Raw genomic sequence first — 18,576 nt, forward strand, 5'->3', positions numbered from 1 at the left:
TGGCTCATAGCATGGATGGTGGTCAGGGAATCACAGAATCATAGAATGGCTTTGGTTGGAAAGCACATTAAAAATTGTCCCAATTCCTCTGTCTTGTGCAGAGTTGCCACCCACTGGATCAGGACATGCATGGCTATCCAAGGAGTGGGTGACATCAGACACACGCAGTCCTTGCTACCTTATGGTAAGCTGTGACACAAAGACCTGAGTGCTTGTCTGTAAACAGGTGACACCTGGACAGGATGGCCCAGGGCAGAAAAAGATGCTGGGGCAAGGCTGGTGCAGAACAATGTGTGTGGGATGTAGGAGGGCTGCCAGCAGGGGAGGGCAGGAAGGCTCCCATGTGAACCTGAGAGCAAACGAACTCGCTGCCAAGTAGCACTGCTCCTGCTCCAAGGAGGATCGCTTATTGCAGTTTGAATTATTAGCTCATTTGTTGTAGTAAAAGACTGCGTGGACGCAAGGCACTGTGTGGAGACCAAACTAAAATTACATCTGTGCACAAAAAAGGCCTGGGAGCGTATTTATATCCCTGCTTTGCCACGGGACTGTTATTCAAAGCACAATATAAATCATTATGTAAAAATCAAAAAACCTTTGGTCTCTGCAATGTATCTGACATAAAAACACACAGTTGACACTAAGCAGAATTGCTAATACTTGATGCTCAAGTAGACTTATGCGGTATTTAATCTACACTGCTGTCAACATATGGGGCATTTGCATTGGCAAATGGACTGAGCAGTAAGGTTTGGTGTTTTCCCAGCACCCAAGCACTCAATCAGAAAATCACTGAAACCATACGGAAGGGAACCATCCTCCTCCACTTGCTGAAACTTTTAATCCTTTTAAATCATTTTTAACCTTTTAAATAATTTTCTTTGAAACCTGGACATTACTTTCCACATCATCTGACCAATTTAATGTAGTGATGCAAACCAGAGCTCAAGAAATCCCGTAGTGTAGGGCATTGTGAAGTTTGTCACTTCACAATGACAAACAACTGTTGTGCCCATGCCTGGGGCATCTAAGTGCCCTCAAGCCATGGCCCTCTTGGAATCTGGACCCTCTCTTTTATTTCTGACTTGAAAAACACTCATTGGAGAGTCCAGCATATCTGCACGAATCTTGTCTCTTAAATATAGATTAATAAGAATCAATGGGGAGTAAAAATACTCCACTTTTTGTGGTAAAACCACAAAACACTGTCAATACTTCAGTTTTACAGTAAAAGCTAAGCCCTGTGAGCCCTGCTCAGCACTCAGGTTCCTCCTTTTTAGGCATTTGGCTTTATTCACAGCTTAAATTTTATTTCTAGTAAGCACTGTTATTTCCTTACACTTCCCTATGTCCATACAAAATACTCTTTTCATATACTCCCGGCGAAGTCCTACTCAGCAGTGAGCTTTACTCACTTCCCAATAAATTGTCTTTTCAGCTCTCAGTTCATGTTGCATTTATAAAGAAATTTCTTTGTTTCAGAAATCAAGGCTGATTTCTTAATCTCTGCAGAAATTAAAAGTTTGTTGACAGGATTATGCCAGATGGTGAGAAAAAGGAACAGAAATGGACATAAGGTATTTTTGAGGTAGTCTCTCCAGTCCATGAGTCAAGGTGACATATGCTTGTAGTAGCTTAACTCCTAACAGCATAAACCTCCTGCATCCGCATAACAGCATCCTTAATATCTGCATCACCTTTGAAGATACTGCTAAGGATTTAACAAAGATGCTTTTGGTCACTCAGGCCAAGATAAAAGCATGCTTTCTACCCACCTACCAGGATCCAAACCCCTATGGAGGTAATATATGACTTCACAGGTCAGTTGACTTGGAAGGTAACCTCAGTTAGGCTAGGACAAGTAAAAGCAAAGATAATGGAAAAGAAACAGCTATAATAATCATGGCCTCTACTTCAGCACCCATAAAACTTAAAAGGATAAAAAGAAATTGCTTTCAAAATAGGAAAGAAAATTTTGTAAATATTTCTTCTTACGCTTTTATAGAATATTGGATTTGTTGCCGCATTTCTGCTAGTAGGAATGCTGCGTGTATTAGCTTTTAGCGTGAAGAGGAGCATACTCCAGGAAAGTGTTTTCTTTCCCTTCTACTCTGGATATGCACATGCATCAGTTTAAAAGTGATTTCACTTTTATTTTCCCATGTCAAGCAGCCCTTTGGTGAGTGGTGCTTGGCTCTTCAGACACCCTTAGGATGCTGGTGGCACTATCCCACAAGTCAGCTCTGCTTGCACAGCCTGTGCCACAGCACACCTGGATCCAGTGACCATGTCACTGAACATGGCATTTCCTCCCCTAGGAATGGAGAACAACAGCATGTGCATAACTCCAACTTTCAGCTGCAGACTTCTCTGACTTTGCATACATTCAAAGCTCACCAGTCGTGATGCCTTAATCAAGAACATTATTAGTGATTGTTTAAAATAATCTTGCTTAGAAGGGCACTGCAATGTGCAAAGCCCATCTTTCCTATGTACTTTGTGACTATTAATGATTTTTTTTTTAATGTTTATACATTAGTGCAAGGAATAGTGTTAGCATAATTCTAGTGTAAAAGAAAACCAGCTGTATCCATTATAAGTGCATTACTGCCAGGAACTGTAAATATGTTTATGCCTGATAGCCTTTTGACTCAATAATATCCTGCTATCTCTGTTGGGCAGGCAAGTTTTTAAACCTACAGAAGACAGGTTATGATTTTCATAACCAAACTGTATTTCTTTTTGAAGTATGTTATCTGTATTCAAGTATTAAGAAGGTCATTAAAAAAAAATCTGCTCATGATTTTAAAGGAGAACAATTGAAATGTCATCTTCAAAGTAGTGACAAGAAGGTACAGTGTGTACTAAGAACAAGTTATATTCCTCACAGTCATACACATACGCAGACAAACCCTGCCGTATCATACCATACAAACAATTTTAATTGTGTAGTTACAGTCAATAACCACTCCTAGTCAGAACATTTCTGCATAAAGAAAATTGTGATACACTTATAAAAACAGCCAGCTGTAACAAAATAACTGGTGTTTTCATAGCAATAAACTCATAAAAAAGAAATACACCTTTATACAGAAAATTTATACAGCTGTAGCTTTAAAATTGATTGTAAACCAAAGGAAGACACATTGCAAACATCAATTATTTTCACATTAATTGCATAAGTTTCTAAGGTGATCTATTAGTTTTATTTACCTAAGCTTATTTGCATGATAGTAAAAATTGCATACAACAATAAGAGTGAAGCTTATAGTATGAATTGCTTGGATAACATAGAGCACTTTTTATAGGCAACTGTGTAAAGCACATTTTCTCTATTTAAAACTTTTAAGACACTTTGTTTTACTGCCCATCAAAATACATTTATAAATAGAAAAAAAAATCAGTATGATAACAAGAGAAGCAATATTACATTTAACGGAAACTTCCAAAAAAATTAATTACAACATGATGCTGCAGGATCTACAAATAAATAATGAGGACTAAATTGTGTTTCACATTTTCTTTTTCATTTTCTTTAAAACCATGTAACAATGAGAATGGAAAAAAAAAAATACAGTGACCTTTATTTCCAAAAGAAAACAAATCTGAATTACGGCAGTGCCATATAATACAAGGCATTTGTTGGCATATGTTATCTTTAAACTGCATTCCACAGTCTATAGTTCTTTTGTAACATACAATAGAACAAGAGTAACAAACTCTTTTTATTTTATTTTTTTTTAAATAAATGTGAGTTTCCAAAGATCAAGTGTGGAGTGCTACAGTAATAATTAAAAACAAGAACATAATGAAAACAAAAAACAGTAAATCACAAAAGTTGTAATGCTTGTCTGAAGGCTCCAGAATCAAAATCACTGGTATCATGCTTATTGGGTACACTCACAGTGTATCCAGTGAACACAAATTAATATCAAACAATCCTCAACGCTTCATCTGTTGCTGCGAAGCAGTTTGTAAAACAGAGTAAAACATCTAGTGCAGTCTGCATTATCCTTTTTTCAACTTTTGTGCAAGTTTTGGAAGATTCATTGGCCAAACAATGAATAATAAAGGTTTTTGACAGAACGCAAGATGGAATTTTTCATTTCATTAGTAAATACCAGTGGCACTGTTGAAAGAAAATAATACTTTTAGATCAGTCTTTCAATTCAGCATTAATCTCTGTGTTCCCTTCTACCGATAACTCTTCTTCTAGTTTAACTGAAAAAAGCGTGTTCGCATTTTTGTCTTGGATGCTGTCTTCTAAATCCTTGAGCAACTCTTCCTCCTTGTATTCTGCAACATCTACCTCCAACCCAGAATTGTCCTTCAGCTTTCCATGGTGTTTGAGATAATACCGCTGGTTCTGAAAGAACTTGATGATGGTGTACTTGGGCAGGTCAAGCTGAGCAGAGAGAGTCTGGATTGCTTCTTCATCAGGATACAGGCCCACGTCTTGTATGAAACTCTGTAGGATCCCTAGGGCTTCAACAGAAATCTTTGTTCGTGGCCGGGGTTTCTGACGATTTTCATCCTCAGATTCAGCTGGTGATGCTACTGTCGGTTGCCTTGGGGGGAGTCTGGGACCCGGTTGCTGTTGCTGTTGCTGCTGTTGTTGCTGTTGCTGCTGCTGCTGTTGCTGCTGCAAGACAAAGCACAAAATTAATTTTTTTTTGTACACATATTCTTGGTAGCATTTTGTGTTACCATGAAAATCCAGGGGAACAATTGCAAAGCTATAGGCAACTGCTTGGTAAGGTGAAGGAAAACAAAACAAAGGGCTCATTACTGATGATAGTACGGTGAACCCAAAATAAATGAGAATTAGTAACCCTCTGCATACCTTGCATGTATCTGCATGTGTGTAAGCAGAGACTGGGATAAAGGACTGTCAGGATGCGGGCAGAGCTGTGGCACCCTGGCTTTGTCTGGCTGGAAACGCCGATGACGTGTCATTGGTATATTTAAGCTGACACACTTTAATGAACGTGCTTCACGAGTCAAGTGCAGACAAGACAAAATGCTAAGTAGGTGACATAGTGTAGGATTAACTTGACCAGCTTAGTCAGAACTGTAGCAAGGGCAAAGTGAGAAAAGTGCCAGATGAGGGCAAACACACAGGAGCTCTGCCAGCAACAGCAGCTGCTGCCCAAAAGCAAGGGCTGCAAATCTCTAGCAATGGCTAGGGTGAGGGACAGGGGAGATCAAGGGAGGAGCTTTATAGCTAAGTGTGGAAATATCCCACCACCAAACTGAGCTGAGCAGCTGCTGAAGCCTCCCCAAACTTGCAAGCACTACTACAGACTGTGAGAGCTGGAAGTGCTTAAAACCACTCTGCCAAACCCAGTCTTCACAAGGACAAAGAGATCAGGAGACAGCAACTCGTTATTTCCCAGGCTGGCACTGGTCCATCTTGCCTGTGGACACGGAGAGGGTCTGTCTTGCCTGCATTCAAGGATCCCGACATACAAACAGGGAACAAATATGTTTACCTACTGCAGTGTTTGTGCTGGGGATTATTCAGTTAATATTTATAAAGCACTAAGATGCAAAGCTTTAAATAAGTTGCACTATTATTATTAGAAGGGAACATGCTGCATTCCAAAAACTGAAGCAATAAAAATGAGCCAGTATGCACATCAGAAGAATAAGATAAAGCAAATCATGATGTAAATAATTAACAAGAGCTTAAAATGAAGTTTGCAAGCATGGATTCAGAAACATTCTTAAAAGGTGAGGCACTGAGCCCTGGAGACAGAAATGTTTTTCTCATCCACTGCTGGAGTATAGTACATTATAAAATCATGTTTAAAATCAAAAGTAAATTTATCAGCTACTGTTTTTGTTGACAATTCTTTAGCTCTGCAGCACAGGAAGCACTGGTTAGTAGATATTTTGGGTCAGCAAATTTCTTGTCATATGGTACAAACCACTAGTTATTATTAATAAACAACAAGCAGTTGCTATCACCACTTTTCATTTCCCTTTGTGACTCTTCCCTCGACAATTTTTTGCATGTCAGAAGTGGTTCCAGAGCTTTTGGTTGCAGCTCACTTGCAGACCTCAGGTAGCACAAGATATAGTAGGGGTAGTATAAATATTGGATTGGAAGTTTCATTTTGCAGTGCTGCTCATGCTTGTGGAGACTTCGTGTAGGTCTCAACACCTATATCAGCAGTCTCTGTTTGAAAAGATCCTGTTATTGTGCGACACAAACACTGATGGAATCTGGGCTCTTGTCTCATCCTTATTCACATTCTTTCATGTTTTATGGTCTGTGAGCAGCCCCATTCAAAGCTTCAAACCCAGAGAGATTCAAGACTACTCCCAGCACGTTAAATTCTTACAAGACTGGAGGGTTTGTATACACAGTTTGAAAACTTGTGTCTTAGCTACATATTTATGCATCTTCAACAATTAGAGTGCAGTAGAAAACAGAAAAGACTCAGGCCCAGTCCCCCAAACCTTTCACTTACAAGCCACATTAAGAGATTACAGTGCAATTGCTTATGGAATAATATTTGTGAGATCAAACACAAAACTTTTATCAATAAGGCAGGAAAATCTAGGTAAGTAGCATAGTGATACAGTGTTTATACTGTGCATAAGCTTCTCCTTTTATCCCTTTAATAAGCCATTTTATTAAAAACAATGTACATTTCCAAACAAATGCTGTTTTATTACTTAATATAGATCTTTCTCTCTTTTTGCTAAATCAAACAGCAAGTTTCCAGGCTTTCACGATTATGTTAGTACTTGATATCCTAAGGGATTGTCTTATTCAGTTTGCTTTATCTTTAATATACACTTGTGCTGTTTCTGCCTGTGAGATAACTTTATCCTCCCTAGTTCTGTAAGTATTTTTCTGCACAGGTGATACAAATAGTATATCAAGGTCTCTGCTAAGGTTGAGAACTCTGAAAAACAGGGGCAATATCCGCCCTGTAACAGGGAGCAGCTAAAAAGCTGACCTCAGGTCTTCATGAGAAGGGATTAAAGAGCCTTCAGCTCAGAGAGCTGCAGATCATAGAATTACAGCATGGCTTGGGTTTGGAAAGGACTTAAAAGCCATCCAGTTCCAAGTCCTCTGTTGTAGACAGGGTTGCCACATACTAGATCAGGCTGCCTAGGGCCCCATCTAACCTAGCCTTGAATACCTCCAGGGACGGGGCATCCCCAGCTTCTCTGGGCAAGCTGTTCCAGGTTTGACCTACAGTATTTAGCAGACGGCCGTCTGCACTCCCAGTCCCGCGGTGCCTGGGTGAGCCAAAGGCTTGGCCTTTCCAGGCTGAGTGTATGGGTCCTGCAAGCCCTCAGTTCTCTCCCTGGCACACTGCCCTCGTGCCAGCTCACCTGAGGAGCAGCACCCAGCCAAGGTCCAGCGGTCACCAGGCCTGGTAAGAAAGCGCCTCTATGCTCTCCTTTCCCAAGGGTGGTGGGAGAGGGGCTCTGAAGGAAAAACAAACAAACATTGACTCATCCCAGGTTCAGCTGGGGTTAAAACAGGCTGAGGAACCAAGTCCCCTTCCCTCACTCCAACCTGGGGTGATCAGCTGCTGAATGCTAAGCCAAGTTTTCATCAGCAGCTCAATAACCTCCTCCTGCTGAGCTGAGCTCTGAGCATCCCTCTCTTGTGGTCATGAGGCCCACCTAGCAGAGGCAGCTAACACAGGAGGCTTGTTCTGTCCACACACGGCTATGCCCAAGCTGCTTTGTCACACAAGCTTGGAAAAACCCAAACTGAAAGAAAAAGTCTGTGTGGTCACCAACTCATCTTTTAATTCAAGTGGCAGACGGCAGTATGCTGTTATCACTTACCAGGAGACCTGTAGTTAGCCTGGCCAGGAGGAAAGAAACACTAATTTCCTTTGCTATGTTTAAAGCATTATTTACTTAGTGCTCTGCTGGATTGGCCAAGGTAAACTAACCTGAATCTGTTCTGCTGGCACATGGATAATGTGGGAAGGCCTGTCACCATGGTGATGAACTGCATTGCTTTCTTGTTCATAAATGGCATCGCGTTCAGGCTGAGGAAGACTGAGGAACCTTCGGATCATGGAGAGATTCTCCCAGAGGGTCCTGTTCTCTGGTGAGGGATCTTCTTTCCAACGTAACAGCTCACAGAGCCATCCCTTGAAGATAACACCAGCAAAACATTAGTTTTTCCTTGCCTTGCAAGGGGCAAGTGAAGGTGAAATGCAGACTTCAGCAGCACTGCATTGTCTCACCTTCTCCTCCAGAAAGTCACAACTTTCCCTGTATATGTTGGATGTGAAACAAACATCAACACACCGAGACTGCCACCCTACTGCACAGACCCCTGCAAGCCACAAGCATTTTGGAAAGCACATTTTACTTGGTCCCACACCACAGTGCTGTTTGTTCAACAAACCCATCGATCAAGGTAGAATCTTCCATCCCCTCCTCCCCTACACGTCCCCTGATGCCATATACTCTTGTCTATTGCCAGTTTTCCTCTGTTTATCCATTGGAGAGCACCAACACTGTTTCAGTAGCTGGTTAATCAGCTGCTGAGCAGTTTTTAAACACTGGTGGTACTTCTCTAGACAAGAAAGTACTCTTGGTACCTGCTTTGACCGCAGAGCTGCCTGATGTAAATCATAACGATAGTGGAATTCCCTAAAGTCCTTTTAAAAGAGAAAAATTATTTGATGAGATGCAGGAAAGTAATATTGTGTTCCTATCTACCATGAGTAGAAATGCCTCTGCAGGTAAATTTATTTGAAAATGATTATCTGTTTCAGTATTTTTCTCATAGACGCTGAAAAAAACAGTCTCACATTTTTGCATAGGGCTTGAGGGGCACATGAAGGAACCTCATGTTTTTGACTTACCCTTCATACCTTTTCCAGGTCACCAAACAGCAAGATGCCTAAAAGCACACCAATCCTAAACCAGCTATTTTTTGGGAAACAAGCTATGAAGCACAGTGTGCATCATCAGCATATTTTTGTATATTAAAATTTTGAAACAAACTATTACATGCATGCAACCTGCATATTTCTTCCTTTTAGCTTCCAGGATCTGTTTTCAAAACTAGGTCTGTGCAATTTTACTTCTTAATGCTGTGGGAAAGATAATGTGACATTTTATTGAATCAACAAATAATATAAATGTACAGAAGCTTTTAGATCCTTCTTACATGTACTGGTAGTTGAAAAATGGTTTATCCAGACTAGTTTACTACTAGATACAATAGATACATAGATACAATATAGATACGTCATTTTCTTGAAGACATTCATATCTTTAGCTAGCAGTTAATAAATGCAGTGTAAAAATATTGCCGTGACAGGAAGAGATGAAAGTAAACAAATAATCTTAATGCGTTCATACTGTATGAGAACATATTTAGTGAGGTGTGTATAAAAATTTCAAGTATATGCTATTGCATAAAAGTGGAAAAGTGAACAAATGACACAGGAGAATATGCCCCCAAGAAACAGAGATAGAATAAAGGACAAATATTGGCAATATCAGAAGGCAAAAATCTGAGTAGGGCCCAAACCAGGAATGGGGCAGACTACAGTTCTTGGTCATGCATATGCTGGGTATTAACCCCAGGTTTAAAAAGTTGATTGAGAAATGTGGCCAAATGCTAGTCTATAAAAATATACAGGCTGTCCCAAATGGAACCATACCGTATGTTTCCAAAACAGGAGTAAGTGTCCATGAATTCTCCCTCTACATCATAAGGATCCATGGGATGTGTTAGCAAGTTAACTCACAAACCCTCCATGCCCCTAACAATATCCACATGCTGCAGTGGTTCTCTCCCTGCCATCCTTCCAAGGCAATAAACATATGACTACTAGCTTTCTGTAGCAAGTTAAAAGGTGCAATCAGAGAGCGTAGGTGGTTTACTGGGGAAGGAGGGGGGAAGATGAAGATAACAAAATTGAAATCTTTTAATTGAAATGTGGTTATAAAATTTTTAATTAAAAAGGAGAAGGTCTGCCGTGAAGGAGAAAAAAATAGTCGTTTGGTTGTCTGGAGTCTGCACTGCTTCACATTAAATCTGTTTGTCCTCTTTCCAATTGTGATGAAACAAAAAGCAGAGCAGCCACAGCAATCAGGTGAAAAACTTCTCCCCTCCAACAACACCTCTTTAAGGTATACTCACAAACCTAAGAAGAAACTGCACTACACATTTAGAAACTGCATTTCTTTTGTCTGGTGACCATGGGAATCCCAGATGCTCTTTTTGAAAAGGACGATGGAAACTCTTTTGAAGTGATCAATAATAAAATAAATCCTAAGCAATCATGGCTTATGCTGATTAAATATATTTCACAACATTTTGTTAACTAAGAAATTCCTTCTCCTCATATCGTCTTTTCTATGTTTCTATGCTTACTAGATCAGTTCTTAATTTTACTAGTTGCTGATGACTAACATTACATTTCCAATACTTTTCTATTAGCCTTTGCACTAAAAAATTGCATCTAATTCTTTATCTAAAAAAGATTTGATGAACTGTAAGATAAAGTAAATCTCTGCCAGCCTTTCACTAAAACACTGATTTTCAGATTCTGAAGACAGTTGCTTCTGACGGTGTGTAGAATAGACTGCTACTCCAACAAAATGTCTCTTTTCCACTCTGTTCTTCATATTGCTGAAGAAGTGAACAATTATTCTGATGAAATATGTGATGGTCAACAGGGAAATGATAGAGTGAATTCTTTTAAAAACAAGGAAATAAGTAATTTTTTGGGACTTCATTTATTTCTGAAAATGCCTGTAAAAGTTGATATCACAAATAATCTTAGAAGAGATGGTGAATGTGCAGTAACAGAAACTCTGGAGATTTATTTAGTTAAAAGGGTGAAAACTTTACTCCAGGATGTTTTCTTGTGTTTAATTTAATTTGTGTTCAGACTTCTCTATTCAACATAAAGCTCATTCATAAAAGTCAGCTAAATGAAAATGTACGAAATGTTTTTGTAACTTTGAGGAAAACTAATGATACAGACTCTTCTAATACTGAATTTTAAGTTCTGCAAAAATTTGTTTCTTTTGCCTCTATTTGATCTATAGAAGAATGAAGCGCTGTAGTTTAATTCACAAATGGACCTAACAAGGCCGATTTTTCTCCTCTTCCACACCTGTAAGTTTAGAGCAATTTCTGTCTAGTTAAGAAAATTTATTCTGAAGGAGAGCTCGGACAACTGTTTTTTTCATGTTTTTATAATCTTAAAGAAGTAGAAAGGGCACTAAAATAATAACAAAATATTTATAACTCAAATTCAAAGACAACCAGCTTCCTTAGCAAGCAGCACATCATTAAAAATGCCTTAAAATAATTAAGCAGATATATCTATGCAGTAAGGCAAACCCCCAAAACTCTGCAATGACATTGGGAAAAACCTCGATTTTAAAACACAGTAAATTTGCCAGGCAACATTACACTGAATATAAAGAGAGTACAAAGCAAAATATAAACATTAGCCACATGTAAATATGTTTGCAGAACTTTCAGGATGTTACTACTTTTCAAACTGACAAAGTTTAATTTGACACCTTCTGTTCTAAAACCTTTGTTTCTATTCAAAATCACGCCTTTAGCTGCTATCAATCACTATGCTCTCCCTATTACTTAAAATACTGGCATAGGCCCTGGATAAACTGAAAATGCCATGCAGATGAATTCTGAGATAATATGTTCAAACCTGTTATATACAACACAAATCCTGTAAAGTTATGTATTGTAAACCTACATTTATTGGGAACTAAAAGTCTTAAATCCATCTGCTACAAAGAAAATACTGTTATGCACTTTCAAGTAACCAAGTACCATCTGCAAAGGTCTTGCTACAGTAAGCAAGAAAATGGTGAAAAAAAAAAAGATGCTAAACCTAAGATATTTAAAATAAATAAGAGTCTTCTGTCTGGTTTTCTGATAGGGATTTAGCAAAGAAACAGAAGACATTAAAGGAAAAAAAATGTGTGAAAGCTGAACTGCCAAACTAATGCAGGAAAAGCGCAAAGAGGATAACTGCCAAGCATTAGAGTCTGCACGACCCATGAGCACCCTTATTTTAAAGCATACATGCATTTTATCTATGTATCCAAATGTTATTTTATTCAGTCTGAGCTGAGCTTTGTTTAAATAAAATGTTCTGCTCTGTCATGCAGTGTCTAAAAAACTATTCTTGCATTCCAATATCTTTCTTACTAAACAAGAAAAAAAAAAAAAAGATAATTGAAATCTGCACTTAAGGTGTAGATACCAATTCTAACTAGATCAAAGAGGGTAGCATTACCAGCACGAAAAATGCTTTCTGGGCAAAGCTTTCCAAGACAGCAATAAACAAGTCCGGAAAGAAAGGACTCTACGGTGGAGCAACTGAACTCTTTTGTTTGGTGAATTTGCTATAGCGATGATCATTTGCCAAATGTTTAATATTTGTTACAAAAAAACTAACAAAGAATGAAACGTTTTAAAAAAGAGCTGTAATTTGAATTCAAGAAGGCAAAACATTTTTCACTATCAATACTAAAATGTGAACAGCTTTTCTTTGGTATAGCATATCTGACATTATTTTGTATCAGTCTCTGGGGCATATAGTATAATAAAAATATATGGCGTTAGAAGAAATCAGTCTAAATAGGGAGGTGTTTGATACAAACATTTTAGCAGAAAGTTGAATTGCATTTCAGCATCTACTGTGAACAAAGACTAATCCATTAAACAGTACTTCGAACTCAAAAAATTGAGTATTGTAGACTAAACTAAAGTAGGCATTTTGAATGAGCACATTTTCAGCAACTAACTATAAAGCTAGCAATTTATCATTCAGCAAATAATTTTCTACTTTTAAAAGAATCTGTAAGTGTTACTTATGCTAATGAAGACTGTTTTTAATCTGCCCACAAACATGCTAAATAGAGGGCAATTTTTTTATTTACAATGCTGAAGGCACTCCAGTTTATAGAACACAGATATGAAATTACACTTGGTAAAATGGGCTCTTAATTGTCTGAGCAACCCAAATCCTTCACCTTTAACACAAAAGCTTAGAGACAAAACAAAGGAAAAGAACTCATGAACTAAACTTAAAATATTGACTGTTTCCCTTCAAAAGCCGTCCAACTTGCTTTACAAATCTCAGTTTTGTTCCAAATAGCTGTGTTCATCATAGATATTTCCATTTCTTTTCAGAACAGAATCCACGCATAAAAGAGAAGAAAAAAAGACTAACATCACCACTACAATATATGCATATAGTCTTAGGCTTCAGTATTAACTTGTAAGCTGTTCATTGTAGAGAAAGGTTGCTTTTGGAAAAGTCATAATACTTCGAATGAGATACATAATGGTAGCATAGAAGTACTGAAAGCATTTTAAATTATTTACTAGGTTAAAAGGGTGAAATGGTACTTTAAATACATCAAATTTCATCATCTGGGCCATTTTTTGGTGGCAAAGTGGTATTGATCTTTCCAAATGCTTAAAATTAACTATTTCCAGAAGGTCATTATTTGATTAAAGGCATTAAAGTTGAGGGCAAGAAATGATGCACTTTGTCTTCCTTCCCATTCAAATAATCATGTAATTTAATCAGAACTATCCCTTCATGTCCTGTAATAAAAATGTTTGTCTTAAGATATTGTTCTTTACCTAACATATTAACCTTTAAATGTTATGAAGTTCTTAAGAATAATCTCTGCTTAGCAAAGATTCTTCCATAATGCAATGAAGGATCCCCAGCATTTAAATTGATAAGGCCAAATTTCCCCTACGCATTGATTGGAAAACGCATTAAACCCTTCAACTGAGATTTCTCACAGTGTTCAACAAGTTCAAAAATTCAGAGTTCGGAATACAGAAGCTCCTGCCTATGGCACTGTGAAGCAAAACATGCACACATTGTTTCAGTACAAAGAAATAAAAGAAATAAGTAGCAATGGACTCTATTTTAGTTTATAATGAAAACGTGGTTTGCTCTACATTAGCTTATCTAGAAAAAGACAGCAGACAACCCATAATGTAGTCTATGAGTGGAGCATTTCATTTTCAGGCTGACACTACTGAAATCTGACTTCTTTCTGGGTGAAATGCCTGTGGGTTCGGACATGGGCACAAGTCCAGATGATCAGAGTGGTCCTTTTTAACCTGAAATATTCTTCTGGAATTTCCTGACTGCGGGAGAATTTATTCTGACTACAGATTTCTTTTTTGACTAAACTTCTGAAGTTGTTCTGGTTATCCCCTATTCAAAGCTGAGTAGACATGTATGTTTTCCAGATGAGATGAAGTCTGTTAGAAGAAAGACCACTAGATAAGTTCACAAAATTTTAAGGAAAAATAATAATCTATCAGGCTTACTAGGTTTTGATAGTGAACAACATATCTGTTATTGAAAAGCTTTTCATTTTAGCTTATCTTTTCAAGTACTTTTAAGAACTGATTTCTGTGTGAACTGATTTCACACTTTCAAGACATTTTGAAAGCTGCCATGAGCGTTGAATAGTTTGAGATTTCTCTGTTTTGCTCACAAAACTGTGCTTGTAATTCATGAACCAAAAGCTGCTGCTCAGCCTGATCCAGATGAGAAGAGCTGGTAGAATAAGAATGCCTCTTCTTGAAATGTGGCCTAAAGTGAAAATAAATGTCCCCAGAAATACGTTTGCTTTATTATTTTCTTCATAATAATCAGTTCTAAGTTTCAAGCTTTGCCTTTGAGCATTCTGCTAAATCAGAGAAAGTTTGAAACCTGAAGCTGTCCTTTATCTCCAGCTATTTCTGGTTTATCTCTTCTATTGGCTTTCATTACTAGAACATTGAAAGGGGAAGCCAGATGTGAATTTTAAGTAAATCTGTATCTGCCATCGTAATAGATGAGATTTAGTAAAACAAACAAACTGAAAACCCCACAACCGCATAGGGCTTTTCAGAAGAAAGGTAAACTTCACTAGCAGGAAAAACTTCCTTTGAAGAAACAGATTATGCCGTTTCCTTAAATTTCTTATCCAACCTATTATTCAGCTGCACCATCTGTCTACATGTTACCTCTACCTTTTCCCTGGGTTGGGAAGAAAAAAACTGACCGAGTTGCCAGAAGTGACGCTGACAGCATTTCATTGCAATTTTTTGGGGTGATATTTTAGGGGAAAAGGATTCCTAATGTCTCTTCTTCCCCCTGCCTTTTCTCCTCTCTAGCTGCAGCATTTACAAATTAAAGATGTCCTTCTATTGTAAACAACCAAACAAAATTAAAAAAATAAAAATAATAAAAAAATATTTTAAAAAGGCAACTTGCTAAAGCAACCTGTAAAATTCAGTGACAGGCAGCAAACAAGTACAGAAACAAAATGATCTAGAGAGCTGGTTGCCCTGCTCCTGCAGTCTTGTCTGTCGGATCAGACCTCTCCCTATGCGGAGACCTGGTGCATGGCTGAGAGCCAGCACTATGGAAAAACTTGTCGGCTTAAGGGCTGAAGCTGTATCAAAGCTGGTATGTGTGGTCCCTGGGTATGAACACTTGAGATGTACCAGCAGCTCACGGGAAGAAAAAAACAGAACATTCCTAACCCGCTAACTCTAAAACTGGCTGAAAACATAAATATCATTACTTTTTAGTTGTGTTCAGAAGGAATTAATAAACTAAATTAAGGGCTTCTCCCAAGTTCGGTTTCTCTGCTCTCAGCCTCCTCCACCTCTCTTTTCCCTTGTTCAAATGTATCTTTTCTACAGTATTGCCTTCAATTGCCTAGCAATGATAGGCACAAGCTCTAATCAAAAACATAATATGCATTCCTTTGAAAATCTTACATAAAATGCAACTACATTCATATGTAAAGAGAAGGGAAAAAGTAATAGATGCAAAAACTATGGGTGAAGCTTCGTTCTGCCTTCCTCTACTTTATATCCATCCTTTTGCACACACACACAATCCAACTGGCATCGTAAGCACGAAATATGCAGGATGAAAATGGACTTCACAATAATAATAATAAAAAAAGAAATATATATTAAAAAAACCCACACACAAGAAAAAACTGCTAATTATTAAATAAGTCAGTCTTAGTCTGGTACATTACTTTTTATGGTATAGGCACATAAAATGGGTCAGTAGGTTTCACAGAGGGTGACTGGTAATATATGGCCCTTTATCTTTCATTTAAGTAGGAAGAAGTACTGATTTCACTGCAATACCAATGCTTCCCTTGAAAGTAAATACAACCCTAAATCCAACCATGACCCTTAATAGCCCATATTTATTTATTCTTAAATGTGCAATCAATTTTTGTATGGAAGCTATATTTACAGTTTAGCTAGAGAAGAGTCTTTAACAGAAAGAGCCTGGCAGTTTTAAAAATCTTTTTTAGTACTATCAATTTACAGCTGAACTGCAAATGTTTATTATTATGTTGCTTATGGAGATTTAACATTTGCTTTGGGGGAAAGACCTCTGGTTAAAAGGCCGTAGGGCCAAAGTGTCACTTCCGCAATTACTTTAAACATGTGCACATCACGTTGTTAGATTTATTTCTTTTTTAAACTTATAATTTCCCAGAGGGAGTAATTTAAATCTGTGGCTCCTCATCATATGCCTTTTTCTTTCCAGAATTCATTTTGGATCATAGGAAGATCCGCTGTGCACTGAGGAACCACACGGTTGATGAGATGCATCAGTCCAAAAAACATGTCTCAAAAGTACTCCTCACACATCTCCGCACACTTTTAGGTCCTAAATCTTTTCCTCTATATTTTTAATTCAGCATTTAAATACATAGAGAAGATTTCTTTTAACATTTCTCTTGCAGCTCAGCTGGATCCTGCGGGTCCAGACCTGTTGTGAACAACATGCAATGCACTGACCATGTCAAAAGCGAGGGAGTCCTAAAAAAACTGAAACCAAACTTGCCCCTAACTTTCCATATTTTGTTAACCACAAAATGGTCAGAAAACTAAGGGTGTCCACTACCTCAATGCATTTTAAAAAATGTTTAAAAATCACCTGTGAAAGACAGAAACCTAGGTGAATGAGAAAGAAGCCAACAGAAACAAATATGTCACACATGGAAAAATAAAAGCAGCAAAGCCCTTGGAAAGCTAAAATCCCCCAAACTGTAGAGTAGTTGCTTGGGGCATCAACTTAAAAGTACAGGAAAGCTGGAGCAAAGGGAAATTGGAGTGAAGGGTTTGATCCTCCTGGCTGTGGCTGGGAGCTAACAGCAGGGCGATATCAGGTGGCTTGTCCCCATGCTGGGGACTAGAGCAGCCACAAAGAATAAGCTCTCTGGGAAGCACAGTGCTGAGTGTCAGGCTTTTTTTTTCACTGGGCTAATTTAAGCCCTTTTAAAATAACTTTTTATTTAAATAGCATTATATACCATTATGCATATTACACTAGAGATGCTAAGTACTCTCATATATAACTAACACCAGTCACCTAAGTAAATCCACAGATGCAAGTGATGCTTGTGCAAATCTTGCTCAGCTGAGGTCCAAAACATCAGGGAATTCTGCTTGGGCCTCTCAGACCAAGCACCCTTACTTCACAAATATCCTGAAAACTATTTTCATTGTCTTCTCAAATGCCATCCTGTAGTAAGGGAACTTGATGCTGTACAAGAATAAAAGTAAGAAAACCATGGAATAGCTATATGAATTCCAAATAAAATTTGGAATATGCAAATTATATAAATATTTGGAAATTTGATTTTTAACCCCCCCAGTTTCCTAGTCTACTCATTATATATCAGTAGTTGGAGTAATTCAAACCAAAAACTATGAAGTTTGACTTAGAAGTAAAATTTGAGGAAACTGAAAAAGGACATAGTCCATTTCTGTCCATTTATGACAAATTGTCAGAAGTAGTTAAATTAGAAATTATCTACATTAAATTGTCATCTCTTACCTCATCATTTACCTCACAATCCTGTCACATTCTTTGGGGTGTTGAATATTTTGAATTATGTGGTGTAATGATAAGGGAGAAAACACTTCTACTCTTCCTTACTTCTCCCTTAGCCCAGCAGCTCTTCTCCTGAATTTCAACTGGTCACTTATTTAGCAAATTGTTTCTCAGAGTGCTGCTGTTTGCAGAAGATGCTTTTATCTCTGCAGTGGCATGTTTTGTAGTGCTCTGTTTCTCAGGACGAAATTTCCCCCGCCATTTCCTGTTTAGGTTGTTTTTAAATGCTTTAGTTTCCTCATGTTAAAAACCCAACATACTGAACCCTCAGAAGCCCCCTCAGAGGATCAGTGGCCTGCCTACTGCACAGGCAATCTGAGGAATGAAGGAGTGGGGATGCATGTGGGATGCCCTATCTGCAGCTATATAATGGGGGACAGTAGTGAAACAGGGGAGAAGGACTGGTAGAAAACCAAGAAAATGATGAGAGCGTAGATGGGAGATGAATGGGATAGGAAGTCGAAGAAAGGCTAAGAGGAGAGCTAGCTGGAGGAGTGAAGGTGGAGAGGAAAACAAAACAGAAGGTGAGGATATTAAAAGCAGGAAGAGAGATAAAGGAAATCCATCCTGCCAGAAACAGCACCTCTTGTCAGGCAGACAGCAGGTGCTGCCTGAGGAGGAGCTGATTCAT

At 38.1% G+C, this 18,576-nt stretch overlaps 1 protein-coding gene across 9 annotated transcripts in view; it reads right to left on the bottom strand.

Annotated features, from left to right (window-relative positions):
- Positions 1-3,561: 3,561 nt before the first annotated feature.
- SATB1 (SATB homeobox 1) overlaps positions 3,562-18,576 on the bottom strand; it is a 90,303-nt gene continuing 75,288 nt past the window's right edge. For 6 of the 9 annotated variants that reach the window (XM_048950603.1, XM_048950607.1, XM_048950604.1 and 3 more), the window contains 3 exons: positions 7,929-8,132; positions 7,354-7,449; positions 3,562-4,642 (listed from right to left, as the gene is read on the bottom strand). In XM_048950603.1, the coding sequence (XP_048806560.1) occupies positions 4,157-4,642; positions 7,354-7,449; positions 7,929-8,132 (786 nt within the window). In that variant the 3' untranslated portion in view covers positions 3,562-4,156. The remainder of the gene's footprint in view (positions 4,643-7,353; positions 7,450-7,928; positions 8,133-18,576) is intronic. The other 3 variants (XM_048950608.1, XM_048950610.1, XM_048950609.1) reach the window with 3 other exon arrangements.

This window comes from Lagopus muta, chromosome 7, assembly GCF_023343835.1.
Source record: "Lagopus muta isolate bLagMut1 chromosome 7, bLagMut1 primary, whole genome shotgun sequence".
Classification (NCBI taxonomy): Eukaryota; Metazoa; Chordata; class Aves; order Galliformes; family Phasianidae; genus Lagopus; species Lagopus muta.